This window comes from Neophocaena asiaeorientalis, unplaced genomic scaffold, assembly GCF_003031525.2.
Source record: "Neophocaena asiaeorientalis asiaeorientalis breed wild unplaced genomic scaffold, Neophocaena_asiaeorientalis_V1.1 scaffold684, whole genome shotgun sequence".
Taxonomy (NCBI): domain Eukaryota; kingdom Metazoa; phylum Chordata; class Mammalia; order Artiodactyla; family Phocoenidae; genus Neophocaena; species Neophocaena asiaeorientalis.
In genome coordinates, this window is record NW_020174048.1 from 2,634,455 (window position 1) to 2,658,281 (window position 23,827).

The window sequence follows — 23,827 nt, forward strand, 5'->3', positions numbered from 1 at the left end:
TGCCGGGGGACCAGATCACAGAGCCCCGGGGGGACCAGGGAGGTCAGTGCCGGGGGACCAGATCACAGAGCCCCGGGGGGACCAGGGAGGTCAGTGCCGGGGGACCAGATCACAGAGCCCCGGGGGGACCAGGGAGGTCAGTGCCGGGGGACCAGATCACAGAGCCCCGGGGGGACCAGGGAGGTCAGTGCCGGGGGACCAGATCACAGAGCCCCGGGGGGACCAGGGAGGTCAGTGCCGGGGGACCAGATCACAGAGCCCCGGGGGGACCAGGGAGGTCAGTGCCGGGGGACCAGATCACAGAGCCCCGGGGGGACCAGGGAGGTCAGTGCCGGGGGACCAGATCACAGAGCCCCGGGGGGACCAGGGAGGTCAGTGCCGGGGGACCAGATCACAGAGCCCCGGGGGGACCAGGGAGGTCAGTGCCGGGGGACCAGATCACAGAGCCCCGGGGGGACCAGGGAGGTCAGTGCCGGGGGACCAGATCACAGAGCCCCGGGGGGACCAGGGAGGTCAGTGCCGGGGGACCAGATCACAGAGCCCCGGGGGGACCAGGGAGGTCAGTGCCGGGGGACCAGATCACAGAGCCCCGGGGGGACCAGGGAGGTCAGTGCCGGGGGACCAGATCACAGAGCCCCGGGGGGACCAGGGAGGTCAGTGCCGGGGGACCAGATCACAGAGCCCCGGGGGGACCAGGGAGGTCAGTGCCGGGGGACCAGATCACAGAGCCCCGGGGGGACCAGGGAGGTCAGTGCCGGGGGACCAGATCACAGAGCCCCGGGGGGACCAGGGAGGTCAGTGCCGGGGGACCAGATCACAGAGCCCCGGGGGGACCAGGGAGGTCAGTGCCGGGGGACCAGATCACAGAGCCCCGGGGGGACCAGGGAGGTCAGTGCCGGGGGACCAGATCACAGAGCCACGGGGAGACCAGGGAGGTCGGTGCCGAGGGACCAGATCACAGAGCCTCGGAGGCCGTTGATGGCTCCCTACCCTTAGGGGAATGAGGAAAAACTGCAGGACTGGCGGAGGAGGGCTTCAAAGAATCCTTCTGACTGTTGCCTTGAGGCCTGGTCGCTGACGGGGACCAGGGACACCTGTGCCGTCATCCAGAGGAGACACGCGGGTGACACCTGGGGTGGCGGCAGTGGAGAGTGGGAAGTGGGGCCAGCTGACGGGTCACCTGTGGTTGTGAGAAGAAGGCCGGCATTGCCAGTGGAGGATGGAGCAGGTTTTGCGGCGGAGGGCTGGGCTGATCAGGAGCTCAGACGGGACACGTCCAGTTGGAGATTTCTATTAGATGTCCATGTGCCCAGGGGGGCAAATATAGCTTCATATCAGAATCTGATTTATGTATTAGCGCCAGCATGCAAATGTTTTAATATGCTAATTCCCCTTAAGCCAAGCAAGGCCATAAACTGGTGGTGGAGGACAGGAGAAGGGCTTTGCTTCTTCTGAGATTCTGGGATGATGCTGCACCTAGCTGAGAGAGTTCAGTGACGAGAGAGCCCACTGTCCGAACAGACACAGCGAACAGCTTCACACCCGGGTTCTGAGATCAGAGTAAACAGTTGCTGGGTGGGGAAGGTGTGGCTCAGGATAATTCGTGTAACCATAAAATCTGATTTTTTTTTTTTTATGCAGTACGCGGCCTTTCCCATTGCGGAGCACAGGCTCCAGACGTGCAGGCTCAGCGGCCATGGCTCACGGGCCCAGCCGCTCCGCGGCATGTGGGATCCTCCCGGACCGGGGCACGAACCTGTGTCCCCTGCGTCGGCAGGTGGACTCCCAACCACAGCGCCACCAGGGAAGCCCATAAAATCTGATTTTAATTAACGATGAGGTTAACACAAAGTCCTGGGGTGGCAGAAACCTTCAAACAAGCAAGAAACAAAAGGACCCCAAACTGCTTGGCTTGAATTCTGAGAATTCTGGATCTGCACGAAAGAGCGGGCCCAGACACTGCAGAAGATGAGGAAAGGCTGCAGACAGAGGCCCGAGAAGCCTGGGTCTTGGGGGAAGGGAGAGTGGGCGTGGTGCTGGTGGACAGGTGGTCTGGGGCAGGCGGGGCGGGGCCAGACAGGCCAGAGGTCCAGTTTCTCTTTCCCCCTCCATCCTCACTGGGAATGAGACCTCACAGCCCTCAGCAGTCGCCCCGTCAGCAGTCAGCAGCCCCCTTCCTGTGCAGTGATCCCGCCGGAGTTGGACACCCTTAGACACTCATTTAGCTGTCCTGTCTTCACTTTATCACCAGTTCCTGTATCTCTTCATTCTTCTCTGTGTCTGAATTCGCCCCAGTCTGAACCACATTTAACTGCATCCTTTGGTCAGCTAGCATCCTCCCAGCGGGCTACCGGGTACCCGGACCGGAGGAGTAGCTGTGATCTGTGCCCTCGGGGCCCCAGCCTCCCCTCAGGTGTCAGAGAGCCTTTCTCCGGGTAGCGTGATCTTTTATAGCTCCTTTTCAAACATTTCTGCAAAATCTTTCATCTGTTATCAAGAAATCAGGGTTTGAGAGGCAGAAATGTGAGGTGTTTAAGAGAGACTCTTACGCTCCTAGGATGGGACCTTGGGTGATTCACTCAACCTTGTGTCAGGCTGGGCTGTGGATAAAGTGAGATGATAAACATCAAGTTCTTAGCACAAGCAAATGTTGGTTATTTGATTTTAATTATTCCTCCCACGCGCTTTCAGATTCCCCTGTGGAGTTACAAGAATAAACAGCCTTAGCTTCAAAATGCTGCTTCTTTTCACGGCCTGGAATGTAATCTTAGATTTGTGTACACACACGTAAACACACACCTTTCACCGTAGGATTCTACATAAATATCCACATCACGTTATCAGTTTCAGAACCCACCCTGTAATATGCACAACGCACATTTGGTTTGAACTAGCCGAATCCACTTGAGGAGACAGATTATTGGTAACAAATCGTGCATTCCGAAATCTTATTGAGGTCATCATCATCTCTGATTAAATAAGCGCAGGGTTTTGAACTTAAAGAAAATCTCTATTTTTTTTTTTTTCTACTTCTAGCTGGTACAGAAAGGCAAAGCATTTGAAGCATCTGAATTGATTTTCTGCCACAGGGAAAATGTGAACAGGAAGTTCTCCAGGAGTGTTCAGGTTCTGCCTAGGGTTGCACTTTCCCTGGTATCTCAGTAACAGTAACGAGGTGCTCTCTGTCGGAGAAGCCCGGCCGTGGGGCTGATGGGAGACCCTCTGATTTCTCGGCCCATCAGCACCCGCTGCGGCCATGTTCCCCCCCACCCCCCACCCCCGTCCTCCTTCCCACACCTACTCTCAGCCGCCCTCACCTCTTCAAAAGGGCTGTGCTGATTTTCATCAAAAGATCCAATTACGTTTCGATAACTGAAACAAGTAATTCATCACAGTGACCACAGACTCAGAGCCCGACTCACACAGCAGAAGTTGGGGAAGGTCCCTGGGCCCAGTTGCATGGGGGCAGAGACACAGGCTTGGAAGAAGCCTTCCCCAGACCCAGAGCTCCTACGAGAACTCAAGTTCTGACACTAGCTCGTCATCTTTTTCCAAACAATTATCCCTTCAGCTGTCCCCACGTGACTCTGATGGGAAAGAGCCTCCTATAATAATATCAACAATATTGCTGTTCCTTGTATGCCGCCTTCTAGGACCTACTCGAGACAGCCTGTGCAGTCCTCACTCACAGCAGGGCTCCGAGGTCAGCCCTCTGTCACGGAGGAGCAAAGAGAAGCAGAGAGAGGTTGCCCGATTTTCCCAAATTACCCAGCCGGCAAGAGGCAGGTTTAAACTGTGTCATTGGGACTTCCCTGGTGGTGCAGTGGTGAAGAATCCGCCTGCCAAGGCAGGGGACACGGGTTCGAGCCCTGGTCCGGGAAGATCCCACATGCTGCCGAGCAACTGAGCCCATGCGCCACAATTACTGAGCCCTCGTGCCACAACTACTGAAGCCAGTGGGTCTAGAGCCCGTGCTCCGCAATAAGAGAAGCCACGGCAATGAGAAGTCTGCGCACTGCAACGAAAAGTATCCCCCGCTCGCCGCAACTAGAGAAAGCCTGCGTGCAGCAACGAAGACCCAACGAAGGACCACCACCGACTGCATCCGCAGGGCAGACGTGGGCGGACGGAACTGGAGACGCGTCACAGCCGAGCGCGGGGTGCTGTCTGCTACAGTCACAGGGTTTGGAAAGGAGACATATTCACACACACAGAACTGGAAACAAGTCTCTCCAAAATGGCAGTGGAGTCACCAGACAAGCACTTGGGGAGACTGTGGTCTCCTCTACGACTTCTGCAGCCTGCGAAAGCCACGCCCCCATTTACACGTGGATTGTTCTCTACACCCTGCCTGTTTAGCATCTCGATACAGTTCCTCATAAATTAGAATACAATACAGTAATTTCTAAGAGGAAATAATTTTAAAGGGAGAGAGACAAAGAGAGACTGAGAAAGAGGGAGGAAGGTCACAGGAGCGGATGTGAAGGTCATTTTCAGTGAGTGCCTGCCTTGTGGTCCTGAGGTCGGATGAGTCTTCCTTTAGGTGAGAAACAATTACTGCCATGTTTTCAGACCTATGCAAGCTACACTACACAAGCCACAACTGCCCTCATCCTAAACTCTGGGGAAAAAATATGTTCTTTATTCGTGTGTGTGTGTGTGTGTGTATTTATTTATTTGTTTACATATGTAAATATATATACTAAAACTTAGATCTTTGGATTTTTGAAAGTTTCTTTTCTTCAATCAGCAAACAACTAAGTTTTCACCTGACTGATACTCACCTCCACTCCTATAGGCTGAGCAACTACAGACAGAACCTCGAAGAACATGTTAACAGCCCCTTCCCCTAAATTCCCTGAGGCGTGGTCAGCTCTGCTGCCTTGCAGCAAGGCCAGGAGACTTCACGTGATATGACAGAAAAGCAATATTTATTAAAGACTTTGGAGCTAGGAAGTTTATAGTTAAATTGGAATTTATCAAATGTTGATCTGCCCTGAGTGTAAGGGGTGGGACTGAAGAGGCACACAGATGAGAAGCTGTGCAAACGAGACACAGGCCCAGCCTGTGCTGGGCGCCAAGGTGGCGTCTTTGAGAAAGACAGCTTTGCTTTCCGTCCAGGGTTCCTGAGACGTGGAAGGTTAGGGCTGCCTGTGTTGGATTCTCCCCCACGTTAGAAACAAAACGAAAAACAAAACAAGCCAACAAAAAAAGACGTGTGTGTGAGAGAGAGGGAGAGCCAGAGACAGAGAGCCACAGAGGCAGCACTGGAGTTCCTGGGTCTAGTTATCCCACCCAAGCATAACTTCTCTTTTCTCCAGTTACGTGACCCTCTGAGTCCTTCTCCTTTTTTCTTTTTTTTTTTGTTTTTGTTCTTAAATGTGTGAGAGTTGGGCATCTGACACTAGGAATCACGAAATTCTGATGCACAGAAAACTGGAAGCCACATATAGCTGGGTTTGGAACCAGGCTCTTTCACTGGCTACATTTACCAGCTAAGTGGCCTTGAGGAAGGCTACGTGCTAAGTAGCACGCATCTGTGCTTCGTATTTATTACGAACACAACTCAGGTTACCGCAGCTCCCCTTCGCTCTTCCGTAGGGTTCTGAGGACAAGCTAGAGGCCGAGGGCAGTGCCTGACTTCTGCGGCTCCTCCGTCTGCCCCCTCCGCTGCTGGGTGGACAGAACTCACGAATGGAAGGAAGTCAGAAAGCCGCGGGCCCTGACCTCTTCCTGCTGGGTTTTCACAAGTGAAATTTACCTGCGCATTGGCGGGGGTGATCCAACCCTCTTTATATTGTCAATGTAACCTTCAGCTATAGCGTAATGAATGCACTTCAGAATCTTTCTCACGTTACTGCTGGATAAAGAAATGACCCAGAGTTGCTTTTTATGGTAGTTAGAGGGAACAGCCTCTAGCGTGTCCTAAGTTAGTTTTGCTGAACCGATTGTAAATAAAAACACACATACAGGCTGACCTGGTGCTTCCCCTCTCATTTTCTTTCAAATCTCTTCGATGCAAAGGTGCAAAGGCAGCTGGTGTTATTTATAGGCAACGTTGCTGCAGAGACAACACAGGGTTATACTGGGCCCCTGGTTGGCCTCTCCATCCTCATGTCCTGGGCCACCCAATGAAAATGCGGTCCTGCACCTTCTGCTTAATTACCGGCGAGGATTCGCCGAGACAAGGGAAAACTAGGAGAGGGACCGGCCTATGCTAAGCGCTCCGTAGGTTGCATACATTATGACTGTGATTATCATTTAGATAATAATAGAATCAGTTAGAAATAGATTATAGATCGACATACATACACTAATATGTATAAAATAGATAAACAATAAGAACCTGCTGTAAAAAAAATTAAAAACAAACAAACAAACAAAAACAAGACCTAGCCACAAGTCTCATAACTACTGTAAATCTAAAGCAGTGAGAGTGTAAATGACATTTGGAGATATCTATAACCACCGCAGTATGAAATGAAAATATCTGTGAATTCTATACTCAATATTATGTAATAACCTGTAAGGGAAAAGAACGTGAAAAATATATATATACACGTATAACCGAATCGCTGTGCTGTATACCTGAAGCCTACATGATACTGTAAATCAACTACATTTCAATAAAAATTTTTTTAAAAAAGAAAAAACATATAATACCTCCTGTCTCAAATCTTTGTCTTGGGAGCACCTTCAAGTTTGCATGCCTAAAATGTGTACTGAGTAAATCTTGTATTATATCACAAGATCATCCTCAAAGAATACTTAAGTTTACCCTTACCTTTTTAAAAATTATGTGTCTTTCTCAACTGAAGATAAATGCACGTAATAAAGCCTTAGCAAAAACTGAACATTCGCTGAGAGTTCATTGCTGCGTTTACCGCGACAGGTGTACCCCAGCAGCACTTTCAAGTTCAAGTACTCAGTGAGTCAGAGTTTCCTTTCACTAACACACAAGGTTAGAAACAGGTCATGCACTGAGTCAAACATCGCTTGCTCTCAGCTTATAATTCAAAATCTGACCTTTGCTGAGAATGTTCTTATGTAGCACCGCAATCATTTCCATCATTAATCAATATGAAGGGAGATTAGGAATAATTTCTTTGTATTTCAGAGCCCAACTGTTCTGGGACTACATCCATAAAAGCTGTTTAAAGCAGGTTGAAGATAAGCAATTAATGACTATTTCTAACTTTCATTAAATCTCAATTCCCAGAAACATAAATGACATTTATTGCTCAGATGTAATGTTAGTATTTTTTTGAGATAAAACTTGAAAAACAAACAGCCAGGAAAAAGAAAAAGTAAATCATAGGAAGAACCATAAATAAAAAAGAAACCTTTAATGATGGATTTTTTTTTTTTTTTTTTTGCTCCTGTCTAACTTTGTGGACAGTGTGCCATCTAGTGGGAATTCTCAACCAATGCACTCTTACTGCCGCTGCTCAAAATGTTGAGACCTATAGACATTTTTCTTGTTAAGACCTATAGACATTTTTCTTGTTGCCGTTGTTTAAACAATCTGTCCAGGAAAATTTTATGCAAAGTGTTATAAATATTGTTTTCGTTCGGTTAAGCTGCAGGAGCTGATGTCTATATCTGTACCATTTCTATTCCATAAGCAAGAGTGCTATCTGCTTGTTCTAGATACTGTTCCAATTTTACAAACAAGGAAGTATTTTTAGGTGCATTTAACACTGAAATAAACCTGCATAAATTTTCATGTGAGACTTTGAAAACTTTTAACTCCAAAAACAGAGTCAAAGTTAAAAGAAAAACAAAACACTTTTGTAGCTTTAATTACAGTAGCGTTAGTTACAATACTTTCTTCTCTCTGGAGTTCTAATCATGTAAGGACACGTGATAAACATTGGATATGCCTTCAGCTCGCAATTCCTGCTCCATGCCTATTTTATGTTTCATGTGGGTAATGAATTGGTAGTAATAAAGAAAAGATGTATTTGAAGGAGGCAGGCTTGCAAAATTTTGTAACGTTTGCTTTAAGACAACATACTTCATCAAAATTTCAAGACAAGCTATATTATGGAATAAGTATTGAATAAGCAAAGGAATATTCAGATGGTAATCTAGGTGCTGATTTGTTCTGTTTAATAGACATATCAACATCTTTTAAATAAAATCAGATAAGTAGGTGTGATGATAATAATATTGTTTATATATAAGCAATATTATATATTTATTTATATTATGTTTATACAGATTTATTTATATATTGTTTATGTTTATATTTTTATATGCATAGTGATCTACTTTACCTATGCTCAGAAGGATCATCAATTTGTGAAAGGTTGGAAGGCTAACAAGTCCGACTTTATACTACTGACTGTAAACCAGCCAAACAATTTCCAAAATTGTGGTACCTAATGTGTGCAGTTACTAAGCAAAGATGATACCCCAACCCAGATTCAAATATCATACAAATATTAGCTCCTCAAGCCTGACCAGCACCGTAAAAGTGAGAAAACCCACGAATACTGTAACTGTTGGAAGATCCATATAACACAAATCACAGAAACACTGGGATGTACCGTGCGTTATAACTTGCAAAACAGCTTGTCTTATTATGAAAGAATATTTTGTCTGTGGAATTCTCATTGTACAAATGTTCCAATGGATATGGTTTATGAATCTGGAGTGGCAGTGTACATTTTTATTGAGGAATGCTGTTTTGTGCCCATTAGATATTTATAATTCATTTTAATAAAATAACTTCTTTGTTCAAGGGACTTGAATTATTCATGATTTTTCTGAGTTCTTTCCTGTCGGAGCTTCTCACAAAGCAACCCCTGACGTTTGACTTTCTAAATAGCCTAAGTGATTCCAAACCCTCTTTTGCAAAGAGAAACGGATGTTGGAATGGAGGTCAATAAAGAAATGCTTGTTTTCTCCTACACGCTCTCACACTTCAAAAGAGGGGTCCAAGCCACAGACCAAGAAGTTGAATTGTCTCCCTGAATGCTGGATTAGATTGTTGCCTTTTGTTCTTCAGCGGCTCCGCGTCTGCAATGCCAAGCACACGCATGTACATGCACGCGGGCACACGCGTGTACATGCACGCACACACACGCGCGGACACACCGAAGCCAATGGCCAGCTATCAGCTTTGAGCTTTTGCTAATAAGAAAGATCAGGAACACAAAGCTCCAAGACTTTTCTTCCTCACAGGCTGCCCTGAACACCTACCCCACGGTCCCCAATCTGAGGCTTTTCCTCCCATTAGAGATGTGCGATGTAGAAAAACAAAAAATGAATCCCAAGTAATGGGGTTTCTCAATACTGCTGTTGTATAATATATTCACTTCGGTATAGACCTCTTTATGGTTCTGGGTTTGATTTTCTCCTTCATGAAATGAAGGGATTTGATAAAAAAAAAAAAAAAATTTCTAATGCTCTGGTAGCTTAGAATTTCTATTTCTAAATCACTTTCGTCTGGGCAATCATGCTTTGATATCGGTGTTTTCTTCTTCTGAATTTCTGTTGTTTTGGGGGGACAGTAAATCTCCAAATAGTCTCTTACTTTGAATAAAAAACAATTTTGATGAGGCCTTCTTACCTCATGTCTCCTGTTTGACATGATAAAGTGTATCTATACTGCTGGATGTAATATTTTCAAAGAAACTGAACGAGAGCTGTTAGTCACGTAACAGTGACTTCGAATACGGCCAATTCATTCCCCTCCCCCGGTCCCACGCCCCACATCATTCACCCCCCGCCAACCCAGACAATGGCGACCACAGATATTGTTCTGTCCCGTCTCGGACAGGTCTAGGGGTTCCACTCCATTAAGACCCCATCGCCCCTGGAAAATCCCCCGTCTCTCAGCTTGCATTTGACATCTCCACCTACTTGTCCAATCAGCTCTCCACCTTCAACTCTCAAACAACATGACTGGTCCTCAGGCCATGATCCGCCTCCCCAAGCATCCTTTATTTTCTCTCACAAAAGTTCTCGTAAAATCAGGACCACTCACACCGTTCTTCTCGAATCCAATAACAAACAACCAGGAAACAATAAACCAGGTGTCAAGAGATATCTGAAGTAAATCCACGTCTCTCTCAGAGTCCAGCTCCTCCCTGCTTTGCCAGGAATTCACTGCTGTGTTTGGACCCGCACACCCAGCTCCCTCTCTGTCCTATCTCTCACCCACTTCTCCTCTGAATGGGGTTTACTCTCCTTATTGGCTCGCTCCCATCCTATCCAAATCTGGACCAGTCCTTGTGGGAAGACACACCGGATCAGGCAATGCACACATTGCAAAGACACCCCTCAGCTCACTGTCTTAAGAATTCTCCCCTCCGCGGTCCTCCTGTGACCAAGGCATCCTCATTTTAACAAACACTTTCCTCCTCCGTTGCAGAAAATGAGCCCCCCAGTTCATGTGTATTGTTCATCTTAAGCCATTATGTAACCTCATCTGTTACTAATGAATCATACTTGCTCAAATATTATGTCCCATTATTTCAAAAGACTACTGAAAATTAGGAATGCATAGCTAATGTTATATCCAAAATACAGCAAAGGAATATAAAAGTTTATATGTGCGCTAACTTTTTATTCTGATCTGAAAACCAGGAAAATAGAAACATAAGTTAACACACATACACAAAATGTCACCTAAACACTCAATAAACAGTAATAGCCCTGCTATACAGATAGTTCTAATCTAATAGTATATCCAACTATTCTCCTAAAAGAAGTCACCATTTCTTCTCTGAAAAATAAGAAGAAACTTTAAGACCGCTAAAATGCAACCACAATTTGAAGGCAGAACTACCAGACTAAAAATGTATAATCACTTACCGATGGGATAGGAAAATAGAAACATAAGTTAACACACATACACAAAATTTGTCACCTAAACACTCAATAAACAGTAATAGCCCTGCTATACAGATAGTTCTAATCTAATAGTATATCCAACTATTCTCCTAAAAGAAGTCACCATTTCTTCTCTGAAAAATAAGAAGAAACTTTAAGACCGCTAAAATGCAACCACAATTTGAAGGCAGAACTACCAGACTAAAAATGTATAATCACTTACCGATGGGCACATAAATTGTTAAGGTGGAGTCCATACTTCTCTTCAGCAGATAACCCATCCATCAACAAGGAGAAGATGAGAAAATTGCTCTGGCCAAGAGGTTGTGAAACAAGTCTGGATTTCTCTAGCATATATGTATAAATTCTGGCTGGTTAAGAAAAGAAAAGGGATTCTGTCAAATGGCATTATTAGTTTCATTTCCATAAATTTACACAGATTAATTAGAAGAAATAATAATGCAGCTTCTTTCCAAGCACAGACCTTTTAAAAACAAAATAACAGACTTTATTTTTAGAGAAATTTTTTAAGTCCAGAAAAATTAAGCAGAAAGTACTGAGTTCCAACATACCCTCTCTCTCCCCTCCCTCACACGCTGTTCACACTATTATTAACATCTTGCACTAGCGTGGTACATATGTTAAAATGAATGAGCCAATATCGATACACTATTATTAACTAAAGTCCGTAGTCTACATTGGCATCTGCTCTTGGTGTTGTACAGTTCTGTGGGATTGGAGAAATTTGCATGTCATGTATGCACCATTACAGTACCGTACAGAGAGGTCTGCCCTACGTTCACACTATTATTAACATCTTGCACTAGCGTGGTACATGTTAAAATGAATGAGCCAATATCGATACACTATTATTAACTAAAGTCCGTAGTCTACATTGGCATCTGCTCTTGGTGTTGTACAGTTCTGTGGGATTGGAGAAATTTGCATGTCATGTATGCACCATTACAGTACCGTACAGAGAGGTCTGCCCTAAAACTCAGTGAACCACCCACTCACCCCTCCCTCGCCCGCAACCCCTGGTAACCCATGATCTTTTTACTGTCTCCATAGCTTTGCCTTTTCCTGAACGTCATATAGCTGGAATCACACGGTATGTGCCCCTTTCAGATTGGTTTCCTTCACTTGATAATATGCATTTAAAGTTGCTTTTTGGTCTTTTCATGGCTTTATAGCCCACTTTTTATTAGCGAATACTACTGCATTGCATGAATATACTACAGCTTGTTTATCCATTCAGCTATTAAAAAACATCTTGGTTGCTTCTCGTTTTTGCAATTATGAATAAAGCTGCTATAAGCATTAATGTCTACGTTACGTGCAGATGTGGTTTTCAACTCAGTTGAGTAAATGTCAAGGAATGTGATTCCCAGATCATATGGCAAGACTATGATCAGCTTTGTAAGAAACTACTTTGTAAGAAACTTCCAAAGCGGCTGCACCCTTTTGCGTTCCCACAAGCAATAAATCAGAGTTCCTGTTGCTCCAGATCCTTGCCCGTATCTGGTGCTGTTGGTGTTTTGGATTTTAGCCATTCTAACAGGTGTGCAGTGGTATTTCATCCTCGTCTTTTTTTTTTTTTCCTGTACGCGGGCCTCTCACTGTTGTGGCCTCTCCCGTTGCGGAGCACAGGCTCCGGACGCGCAGGCTCAGCGGCCATGGCTCACGGGCCCAGCCGCTCCGCGGCATGTGGGATCTTCCCGGACCGGGGCACGAACCCGTGTCCCCTGCCTCGGCAGGCGGACTCTCAACCACTGCGCCACCAGGGAAGCCCTCATCCTCGTTTTAATCTGCATTTCCTAGATGACGTATAACGTGGACCATCTTCTCACGTGCTCATCTCTATTTGTCTGTCTTGGTGTCTTTGGTGAGACGTCCGTGCAGATATTTTGCCCATGTTTAAAACTGAGTTGTTTTCTTACTGTTGAATATTAAGAGTTCTCCATATATTTTAGACAATTTTTTATCAAATACGTCTTTTGCAAATATTTTCTCCCAGCCTATGGCTCATCATTTCATTCTCTTAACAGTGTCTTTCACAGAACAGAAATTTTGAATTTTAATGAAGTTTAGATGATCAATTATTCCTTTCATGGATTGTGCTTTTAGTGTTGTATCTGAAAAGTTATTGCTGGGCTTCCCTGGTGGCGCAGTGGTTAAGAATCCGCCTGCCAATGCCGGGGACAGGGGTCTGAGCCCTGGTCCGGAAAGATCCCACATGCCACGGGGGCAACTAAGCCCGTGTGCCACAACTACGGAGCCTGTGCTCTAGAGCCCGTGAGCCACAACTACTGAGCCGCGAGCCACAACTACTGAAGCCCGCGTGCCTAGAGCCCGTGCTCCGCAGCAAGAGAAGCCACCGCAGTGAGAAGCCCGCGAACCACAACGAAAAGCAGCCCCTGCTCACCCCAACTAGAGAAAGCCCGCGCAGCAACGGAGACCCAACGCAGCCAAGAATAAAATAAATAAATTTATTTTTTTAAAAAAAGTCATTGCCAAACCCACAGTCACGTAAAATTTCTCCTCTATTCTCTTTTAAAAGTTTTACGGTTTTGTTTTTACATTTAGATTTATGATCTAACAGCGATTTTTCGTGATATCTTTGTGCCTGTGGATGTTCTGTCTTTCCAGCATAATTAGTGGAAAAGACTATCCTTTATTGAATTGCCTTTGCTCCTTTGTCAATGATTAGTTGACTATGTTTATGTGGGTCTATTTCTGGGCTCTCTATTGGTGTTCCATTGACCTATTTTTTCACCAGTGCTACTGAATCACTGTCTTGATTACTGTAGCTTTACAGTAAGTCTTAAAGTTGGGTAGGGCCAGTCCTCCAATGTTGTTCTTCTTTTTCAGTGTTGTGCTGGCTCTTCTGGATCTTTTAACTCTCCATACAAACCTCCTGTCAATATCCATAAAGTAACTCAGGGATTTTTATTGGAACTGTACTGAATCTATAGATCAAATTGGGAAGAACGGACATCTTAACAATACAGAGTCTTCACAGCCTTCCTGTCCGTTGAACATTGAGTGTCTCACCATTCAGATCTTCTTTGCTTTCTTTCATCAATGGTTTGTAGTTTTCCTTATAAGGATCATGTGCATATGTTGCTAAACTTATACTTAAGTATTTCTGTTTTGGTGCTAATGGAAATGGTGCTGTGTTTTGAATTTCAAATTCCAGTTGTTCATTGATGATATATAGGAAAGCGATTGACCTTTGTATATTAACCTTATACCCTGAAACTTTGCTACAAACACTAATTAGTTCCAGGAGTTTTTTGTTGTTGTTGATGATGATTCTTTTGGATTTCTAAGATCAGATCAACAAAGACAGCTTGATTTCTTCCTTCCCAATATGCGTACCTTTGTTTTTTTCTTTTTCTTATTACATTAGCTAGGATTTCCAGTATGATGTTGAAAGAGAGTGGTGAGAGGGGACATTCTTACCTTGTTCCTGACCCAACGTATACTTTTGTACACAAATATAACCTGAAACAAGACATGTCCTTGCCTATAACAAAGCCACCAAAATAAGTATTAGAATTTTCTTGATTAATGTCTCAAAATTTGCAGGTACGTATTGCTCGGGTATGTATCAGTAGACATTGATTTTAAATGCTCTGCTGTAGACATTAGCAAGTATCACTGTCAAACAGCTCAGAAGGTTTTTATAGCTGCACTATTAGGACAAGAGATACAGACAATGGTCTCTCACTGCTGGAAACACTGGAAGAAACTCACTGTAGCAAAGGCAAATACTATGTGAATTCATGAAGATACAATTTAATATACAGAATGGTACTAAGGTTTCCAGACCTAATATACTGGAATTAGAAGAGGGAGCTAAATTGTGGTTTGCAGTGCAGTGGTAGATAATGATACTGGTCCTTCAACAATAAAGTTTACATTCTAGTCAGGGAGGAAATAAGTAATGTGTCTGTAAGGAATGCAGGCACAATGTGAATGGTGTCCAGTCATCTTCCTGGTTTATTGTGACCTCACACGTATTAGTAGGACTCATATCAAGGATTCATTATTTGCTCCTCTGCCTTTAAACATTACAAAAGCAAAAGAAAAAATAAGCCACATTGTAAATACATGTTGAAATTTCATTCATAGTACGTGAAAAATGACGAAAGTATGCAATTTGGGAATCACAACCCCAGTTTTGCTTCAAAGATAGGACTGGAAACTCAGAATCTAGTGTTAATCAGAACTTAGGACCATATACTTGGCATGCTGAAAACCCTACTGTTCTGGAGTAATCTTTTTATTTGAGTTTAGGTTTATTCTTATCATTATGAATGGTCAGTAAACAGTTATGTACTTGAATTTTAAATGCAACTGTGAATTACTATAGTTTTCCACTTTGAAGTAAGAATTCATGGTCGATAATTTTGGGGATCAAAAAAATAGCAGTTTTAGGAAGGAAAATGAATTTAATTTTTCCCTCCATTTGAACTATAAGCCAAACTTTGTGTAATGAGTCTACTGTTAATTATTCCAGAGTCCAGCCTCTAAAAGCAAAGAACGTGAGGTCTCCCAATTTGGCTTTTACATAGCAAATCTACTTGAACAAATGGAACCACTATTGCAGTGCTTTATTCCTATAAATTTTGTAAGCGGTCAATTTAGTCAGTCAGAATGGTGATCAGTGCTTAAAAAAAAATCTCAAAATTAATAAACTTTATTAAGAAAAGCTGTCTCATTAGACACCTTCTAGAAAAGTTATCAGAAGTGCATAAAGAAAGACTCTTTCAAAATACCCCTTCAATTAGTGGCATTAAAGCCCGAAGGTGATGGTAAAATTAGAATGAGGTGGTGTGGTTTCTTTTCCATTTCTCCATGAGTATTTAATCAGGAGGTAATTTCAAATTGAGGTCTTAATTATTCAATTTTCTTTCCTACTTTTTCCTTCTTAAGCAAAATGCTGAAAACATGTTCCATTTGTTATTGATAATATTAACCCTGAAGTAATTAACTGCTCAAGAGAATACTTCGAAAAATGTGTACACATAGGAAATAAACCGTCATAGCTGTCCCCACTGTTATTTTCTGGTCACCAACTAACGGAATATCAGGTGAAAATGGAGGGCCAAGTGGTGACCTTCTGACCATCAAGCTTCTACACTCAGAGAAAAGACTGACCTTATGCCCACTTGTTCAAGCCAACACACAAGCTTAATTTAAAGCAGCATTCAGAACTAATCAAATTCCACATCATAGAGTGACTTCAATACCTTTCATCTTTCAAAAACAGTATCATCCTAGTTAGCTCATCTCCAGCAGCGAATAAAATTGCTATGGATTAGAAGAATTTCTGATCAGTAGGATTTTTTTTTTAAGAAGTCCATCTTTAAGGAGATTTTAGATGGAAGAAAACAACCAAAAATTCAAAACAACCAAAAGTTCAAATTTCTGTGAGACTCTAATATTCTTCTGAATGGGGAAAATACAGGCCTTTCTGTTGTGTTTAAAATGAAACTGGAATAATGGAAGGAAAGTGATACGTGTTGAAGTTAAAAATGTTTCTGACTCATTCATGCAAGTGTCCATGCACAGAAAGTTTCTACTAATTTCTTGATTTCTGAAGATTTGTACATTTAAAAAAATACTTTATGTCAGAAATATTCTTGACTGGAAGTATACTTGTGATCCTCCATCTTTCCAGAAATCTATGTGAGCAGGTCTTACAAAAAGTTTCGCTGCTGAAAAAAAATATATGTTTGCAGATTATATGTAACGTAATATGCAGTGAAAGGATTTTATAGAGCTATACCCAGTTTCGTTCAAGATGAAAGGAGGTGGAAGACATAAACCTCCCTCTCCTTCAAGAAGGTCAAGTGCTCCAGCTGCCCTTCCACTGGCTTCCAGAAACTTCCAGCACCCACTCTCACTCTGCCCACCCAAGTGGCTATCATTATATGACTAATAAGATCTCTTCCCAGAAACGCCCATCATGCCTTCAATCAGCAATCACCAAAAGCACACTGTTGATTAATTACAGCAGCCAAATAGTCTCTCTTTCACCCCCAGACACCACTTTTGACTTCACTCTCCAGGATCAGTAATGCTGGGGGTGTTACAGGTGAAACGGTGCCTCAATCAGGAGCCCAAAGTACGGTCCCCGGTCCTGAATCTGATACTGGCATCTACATGTCCCTCTTAACTTCACTTTCCCCATCCATAAGTGGGGACAAAAAGAAACAAAGATCCCAGACTTCCCAGATCCCAAAAGGAGGAATCACCATTTAAAGTACCTACTGTGTACCAGGCACTGTGCTAGGTGTTTTTCCAACTTTGCCTCATTTAAATCCTGCTGCAGGCCTTTTCACATTTAAACCCAACTGGCTTATCTCCAAAGCCCAGGCTGCTTGCACTAAAAGATGCTGTTCTTCAAAGGAGATGCAATCAATTAAAGCACTCCGAAATATTCTTTTTAATTTATTTCATTTTTTTCACATTAAAAAAATTATTTTAAAAATTTTTTGACCACACCGCATGGCTTGTGGGATCATACTTCCCCAACCAGGGATCAAACCCAGGCCCTAGGCAGTGAAAGCGTTGAGTCCTGACCACTGGACTGCCGGGGAATTCCCGGAAACTTTTTTTTTAATTGAAGTATAGTTGGTTTACAATGTGGTGTTATTTTCAGGTGTACAGCAGAGTGATTCAGTTTTGTATATATATATGTATATATATTCTTTTTCTGATTCTTTTCTATTACAGGTTATTACAAAATATTGAGTATAATTCCATGTGCTATACAGTAGGTCCTTGTTGGTTATCTATTTTATATATAGTAGGGTGTATATGATAATCCCAAACTCCTAATTTATCCACCCCCTTCCCCTTTGATAACCATGTTTGTTTTTTATGTCTGTGGGTCTATTTCTGCTTTGTATATAAGTTCGTTTGTATCATTTTTTTTTAGATTCCACATATAAGGGATATCATGACATTTGTCTTTCTCTGTCTGACTTACTTCACTTAGTATGATCATCTCTAGGTCCATCCAGGTTGCTGCAAATGGCATTATTTCTTTTTTTTATGGCTGAGTAATATTCCATTGTATATATACCACATCTTCTCTATCCATTCATCTGTCTATGAACATTTAGGTTGCTTCCATGTCTTGGCTATTGTAAACAGTGCTGCAATGAACATTGGGGTGCATGTATCCTTTTGAACAATGTTTTTTTCTGGATTCATACCTAGGAGTGGGATTGCTTGATCATATGTTAGTTCTTTTTTTAGTTTTTTAAGGAACCTCCATACTGTTCTCCATAGTGGCTGTATCAATTTACATTCCCACCAACAGTGCAGGAGGGTTCTCTTTTCTCCGCACCCTCTCCAGCATTTATTATTTATAGACTTTTTGATGATGGCCATTCTGAAACTTTTCAAAGAACCGAGAGTATAATACTAAGGATAGTTGACGATGACATCAATGAAGATGAAAACTATTTATTTGTTTGTCTATTTAAAATTAAGGTTTGAAAAAATGAAATGCCAACATCTTAATATATTTTCCATCTCTTTGTGTTCACTCTAAGTTTTAACTTTCCCAAGTAGATAACACAGCCTTGGCATATTTATTGAGAAACACCTCTGTTAGTAAATTTCAATTTCCACTTCAATAAGCCTGGGTGTCTTCAAGACCCAGAAAAGACAAGGAGCCAATTATTCTTCCCTTCCCACACATGGGTTCTGGGTCCTCCTACCTTTGTAGACCCTTCAGCACGTTTCTGTTTTGCCAGTCTCCACACTCAGGAAGCAGATAATGGTTCTACCCTTAGCACACACAAACTCTCATTACGAAGAGAATCGGCTCTAATTTACAAAAAATAATCCAGAGTTAATTGTTGATAACTTTCCTTGACTATTGGAGACTCTCAATAATAGGTGTTCTTCGCTGGCATGAATGAGTTCCCGAGGCGTTTACATAGCCCCCTCCCTGAACTGAATGATGGCTGCTTCGCTGTGATCGCTCCCCAGTGCCACTCCTCAGTCTGTAATCCAACAGATACTGAACACAGGCCTACTGTGCGCCCAGACAGACAAGCGCTCTGTCATCAGCAAACCTGTATCCTAAGAGGAGTCACAGACAACAACCAGACAGATGGGAAAGGGCGCTTTCAGATTTTGACAGGTGCGGGGGAAGAAATAAGGGGGGCGACTTGGTCTACAGTCAACAGAGCTGGAATCAGGGGAGCACATGAGAAACCGGGGCTTGGGGAACTTAGAAAGATTACACTGTTAAATAAGTAATCAGATGGGGAAAAACCCTGGACCGAAAGCCTAGGTTAGAATGTTCTTTATTAATTAAACTTTCTTCAAAATAAGAAACAATCCTGACTTTCTGTATCTGATGTTTCATAAAACTGAGACTTGTATTTTCTTTGTTACAATTGGTGGTTGCATCCCTGACCAAGGAGTTGGCATTAAATTATAAAAGTATAAGCAATAATGTCGATAAAGGAAATATACAGCATCGATCAACCTTAAAAGTAGTAATATAATATTCCCTGTACAATAAACCCCTTACAACTATTTTACATGTTGATAATTTAAGAAAATCTAGACTACCATGAAGCATGAAATCAACCTGTAACCTACATATATTTTACCTAATTTGAGGTGTAAAAACCTTAGTCCAATTTGGTTTACTATTTTAGTGAACACTTAAAATTCAGAAGGCTTTTACACAGGACTAATTTGAAGGACTCAGCTGTCTTTAAAAAACGTGTAAAGTAATTTAAATTGATACTTTTTACAATTTTTCTTTCAGAAAAGGATTCTTAGTGATGAAATTATTCAAAATATCCCACTGACGTGTTTTAACAGTGCCTGGTTTTGGAGGTGATGATGATACGTCGTCTTAGACTGAGAATAATTTTGAAAAGTAAAGACAGACACAATAGATCTCTCCTTATTCTCTGTCGTGGGGTGAATTGTGTCCCACAAAAAGATATGGCTAAGCCCCAAGCCCCCATACCTGTGCACGTGACCTCGTCTGAAAATGAAGTCACGTGCCAGGCGGGCGGTACACTGATGCTCAGAGCTCTTTAACAATTCAGAGGGCGTTTCAGGACCTGGAAGTGCCTCAGATTCATCTGTACGAATATTTATTGTCACCCTGTCACGGTGTGCAGCCTGCAGAGGCTGTGTGAGAGGTGTTTGTGGGTCTGATTATGCTGGAGCTCCATGGGGCTGCCTGATGATTAACAGAAGGCTCCACAAGTAAGCCGTCGCCTCCTGCTTTTATGCAGCAATTATTTTCTAAAGTAACGTTCCTGAGGAGGACATGTTAAATTCTACCCAGAAAAGAAAGTAAACAAAATTAGGAATGGATAAGACCGTCAGAAGCCACTTATCTTCGCCTTGGTAAAGGGAATATTGAATCAAGAACAAGCTGTGTCAGTTTCAGGTGTACAGCGAAGTGATTCAGTTATACATATACATGTATCTATTCTTTTTCAAATTCTTTTCTCTATTTGGTTGTTACAGAGTTGTTAATCAACTGCACACCAATATAAAATAAAAAGTTAAAAAAAATAAGTATAAACTTTACAACCGCAAAAAAAATAAATAAATAAAATTATTCCATTTTTTCCATAAAAGAACACGCTGTGTCTCCTCGGAGCCAACTGTGCATAAGCCGTAGCATCCGGCTTCACTTGGGTTGGGCTAGAACCGTCCCTCTCAAACTTCAGCGTTTGTCTGAATCACCAGGGAATTGCCAGGAATTGTTCAAGTCCCAATCCTGAGGTCTGCAGTGGGGCATAGGAGGTTGCATTTCTAACAAGCTCCCAGATTACACAGTGTCCTTATTTATCTTCGGGTCCCCCTGGAGTAGCAAGGGGCTCGGACGTGCAACCTTCAGAACCCCCGAATCTCCCAGCTGCTATGGCTCCAACCCTTGGTGCCGGAAAGCTCAGGGGAAATGATGCTCACAAATGAGGTGGCCAGGCTGTGCCCTCCACTTGGAGGCATAGTCTCACTGGGGTGTTACAAACAAAGATGTGAAAACCACAGTTTGAGGCTCAAGACATTTCTCCTCTGAGGTTTTCCTAAAATGGTAGATCTTCAAACAGAGCTCTTAGCCATGGAGTGAGAAACAAAACAAAACAGCCTTCCTATTGCAGAATTTAAGCCTCTAACATCAACATCTAAAATTATCTTTTCTGACTCTCTTTATGCATATTTTTTACCAAATTTCATTTAGTACTAATGGGATTTGGACATACCTTACTGCAAAATACAGGTTATTTGTTTCTAAACTATGGTCAAAAGTGACTTTTGTCTCCTGAAGGGAAGATAGTGTAACCTGAAACCCCAAATAAAACTGACCTCTTTCAAAGATAACTACAATTGTTTGTGTGCTAAAAGCTGTGACAAAACGTTTGAAAATACTCTATTCCTCCAAGTAGATTCAGGCATTCTAACTACAGTTATATTCATGTTATTCATTTGCACAGATAATCCGCTTTGATTTGAAAGATGTAAAATCCCAAGTGAATTCTAAACTAGTTGAATTTCAAAGAAGGGGTTTTCATGAAGTACACATTAAATAGTTAAATCAAATAAGAAATAGTTCAGTTTGGGTTTAGTTGGGTGATCATTTTGATTTTTTGATTTGTTTTAATTCAATCATTTTAAAATACAGATTCAGTTTTATTTAAAATAGATTTCAACGTATCTTGCAAGAAGGAATTATGTACCCAAGTTACACATTACTTTGATATTTAAGTTTGTTTCTGTGTTCAGCAAGTGTGATTCATTTCAGCTGTTTTTGGTTTGGTTTCATATTATATAGTTTACACAAAAATTGCCTTGAAAGGTTCACCTTGCATTTCAGAATATTTTTCAATTCACAATAATTTCGGAACTCATAACTTGACACCTTGGGTGCGCACACTGATACACCCACATGTGGGTGCGCGCACACACACACGCACGCACGCACGCACACCAGTCACTGTTGAAACGGTGCTTGGTGTTTCTCTGCCCCCTTCTGGTAGCTCCAGAGATCTCCTTTGTTAATTTTACACTTACCTCCAGTTAAGTGTTTTTTCCTCTCACAGAACTGTAGTTCAAGATACTTTATGAAGCAGCTGGACAGGTCATTAAGAGTGGTCTTGGCATGTCCAAAGGCTTCTAAGATGCTCATGACCTGTAGCAAAAGGGAAACGTTTATTTGTTTTTAAAGGGAAACATTTATTGAGCTACCCATCTGTTTAAATAAAATTGGGTAATAATAGCAGAGAGACAGGAATATTCCCTCAGCGAAGAGGTTCTCCATTGTTCATACAACACAATATTGCAATTTTAAGGTCATTCTTTTCTCAAATGCAAACTGCTAGCATTCTCCCTCTCAAAGGGTAGCTAACAGTAACAGGGTAATTATGTACAGAGCACATGACTCCCTTTTTTTCACTAGCCTCTCAGTGTAACACACACACACAACTCAGCACATGCTATCTGGGCTTTTTAACTTGAATAGAACAGGAGAAGTGCTTCTGTGGCTTTGGAGGGAGGAATTAGAGTTAATAGAAGCAATAGTCAGAATTTCCTTTAAAAATAACGAATCCACTTAAACATTTGTTTATAACCTTCTTCTGAACCCGTATTTACTTTCCCACATACTCTTTTGCACCCCGAGTCCCTAGGTAACCCTCCCATACCCTGTTTTTGCTCCATAATAAGAATTCTAGATGAAGCCACCGGATCCAGTGTATCTTATCACGAGGTGCTCTTGTAGAGGTGGGAGCTTGCAGCTTTAAAATGCTGTTAATACAGCTCCACGGATCAACCCTGGCATCTGAAATTCTTCACGTATTTCCTTCAAGATTGACTATAGGATGAATGTCTTTTTTTTCTCACAACCGATTGTGCCTGTGATAATGATGATGGCCAAGCAATTCTCCAAAATGTATGAAAATCTGGAAGGTTCAAAGATACTTTTCTGTATCTTTCAAGATACTGACATCTTAAATGTAGTTCCTGCATCAACCACAAGATGGGCACTATGATACCTTCTTGATGCACTTGGTGGTGGCTTATAATTTCTGATGATAGTATTTTTTGAGACTTTTACTCTAAATTAGAAAAAAAAAAGTTTGCTGCTGTTTTTAAACTTTCTGGATACTGCTCTACTAAGGCATTCAATTCACCTGGAAGTATTTCATATTTTGAAAGATTATAAAACAACACTTTGATTGTAATCACAAGTCACAGAGCTAAACATTGTGGAAATAGCAAAATATATTAAAACGTCTGTTTCTGAAGTTTGAACTTTTGGAGAGAAACACTGAATCTTTACAGAAACCCTATGATTTAGGTCTCTTTACAATAACCTAATTTTAAAGATCATAGTAGTGCATTGATAGTAGTAATGGCAGAAATGTTCCTGAAAAATAATTTGAAACAGTATTTATGAAGGTCCTATGTTTTGCTTCTTTTCCAACAACTTAATAGGAAACAAATATATAGCAAAATTAATAGTGTAATTATATCACATTTTAAACCTTTATAATATTACAATAAACAATTGTTTAAACATTCATAAAAATTTTAAATATTTTGGCATCTAGTTTGTTGGCGTTGTATCTGATAACACACTAGTTTCTTATTATAATAGAAAATGAATATAAAAGATAATGACCCACGCCCAGACAGGAAGTCCAGGGTAATGAACGGCGCGATGCATGTGCTCTGCCCCCCCTTTCCCGCTCCGGTAATGACAAGTTCTACCACCGTGAGCAAGTTTCATAAATTCCCAAACCTCCTTTCCTTTACTCTAAGCAGAATAACCCCTTCAGTTGTTATCAGAGTCCGTTGTATGAAGTGCTCAGCTTGGCGCCTGGCACATGGTAAGCATTCAACAAATAGCAAAGATTCGTTTTGTTTTTGTTAATAATAGTAGAAAATATTTACACTTTACTTACTATGTGCCAGGAACTAT

General features: G+C 42.1%; 1 protein-coding gene across 1 annotated transcript in view; it reads right to left on the bottom strand.

Annotated features, from left to right (window-relative positions):
- The window catches only part of MYO16 (myosin XVI), a 337,132-nt gene that overhangs the window by 157,490 nt on the left and 155,815 nt on the right, over window positions 1-23,827 (bottom strand). The window contains exons 14-15 of the mRNA XM_024754009.1: window positions 21,919-22,036; window positions 11,066-11,213 (exon numbers count right to left, since the gene is read on the bottom strand). Coding sequence (XP_024609777.1) covers window positions 11,066-11,213; window positions 21,919-22,036 — 266 coding nt within the window. The remainder of the gene's footprint in view (window positions 1-11,065; window positions 11,214-21,918; window positions 22,037-23,827) is intronic.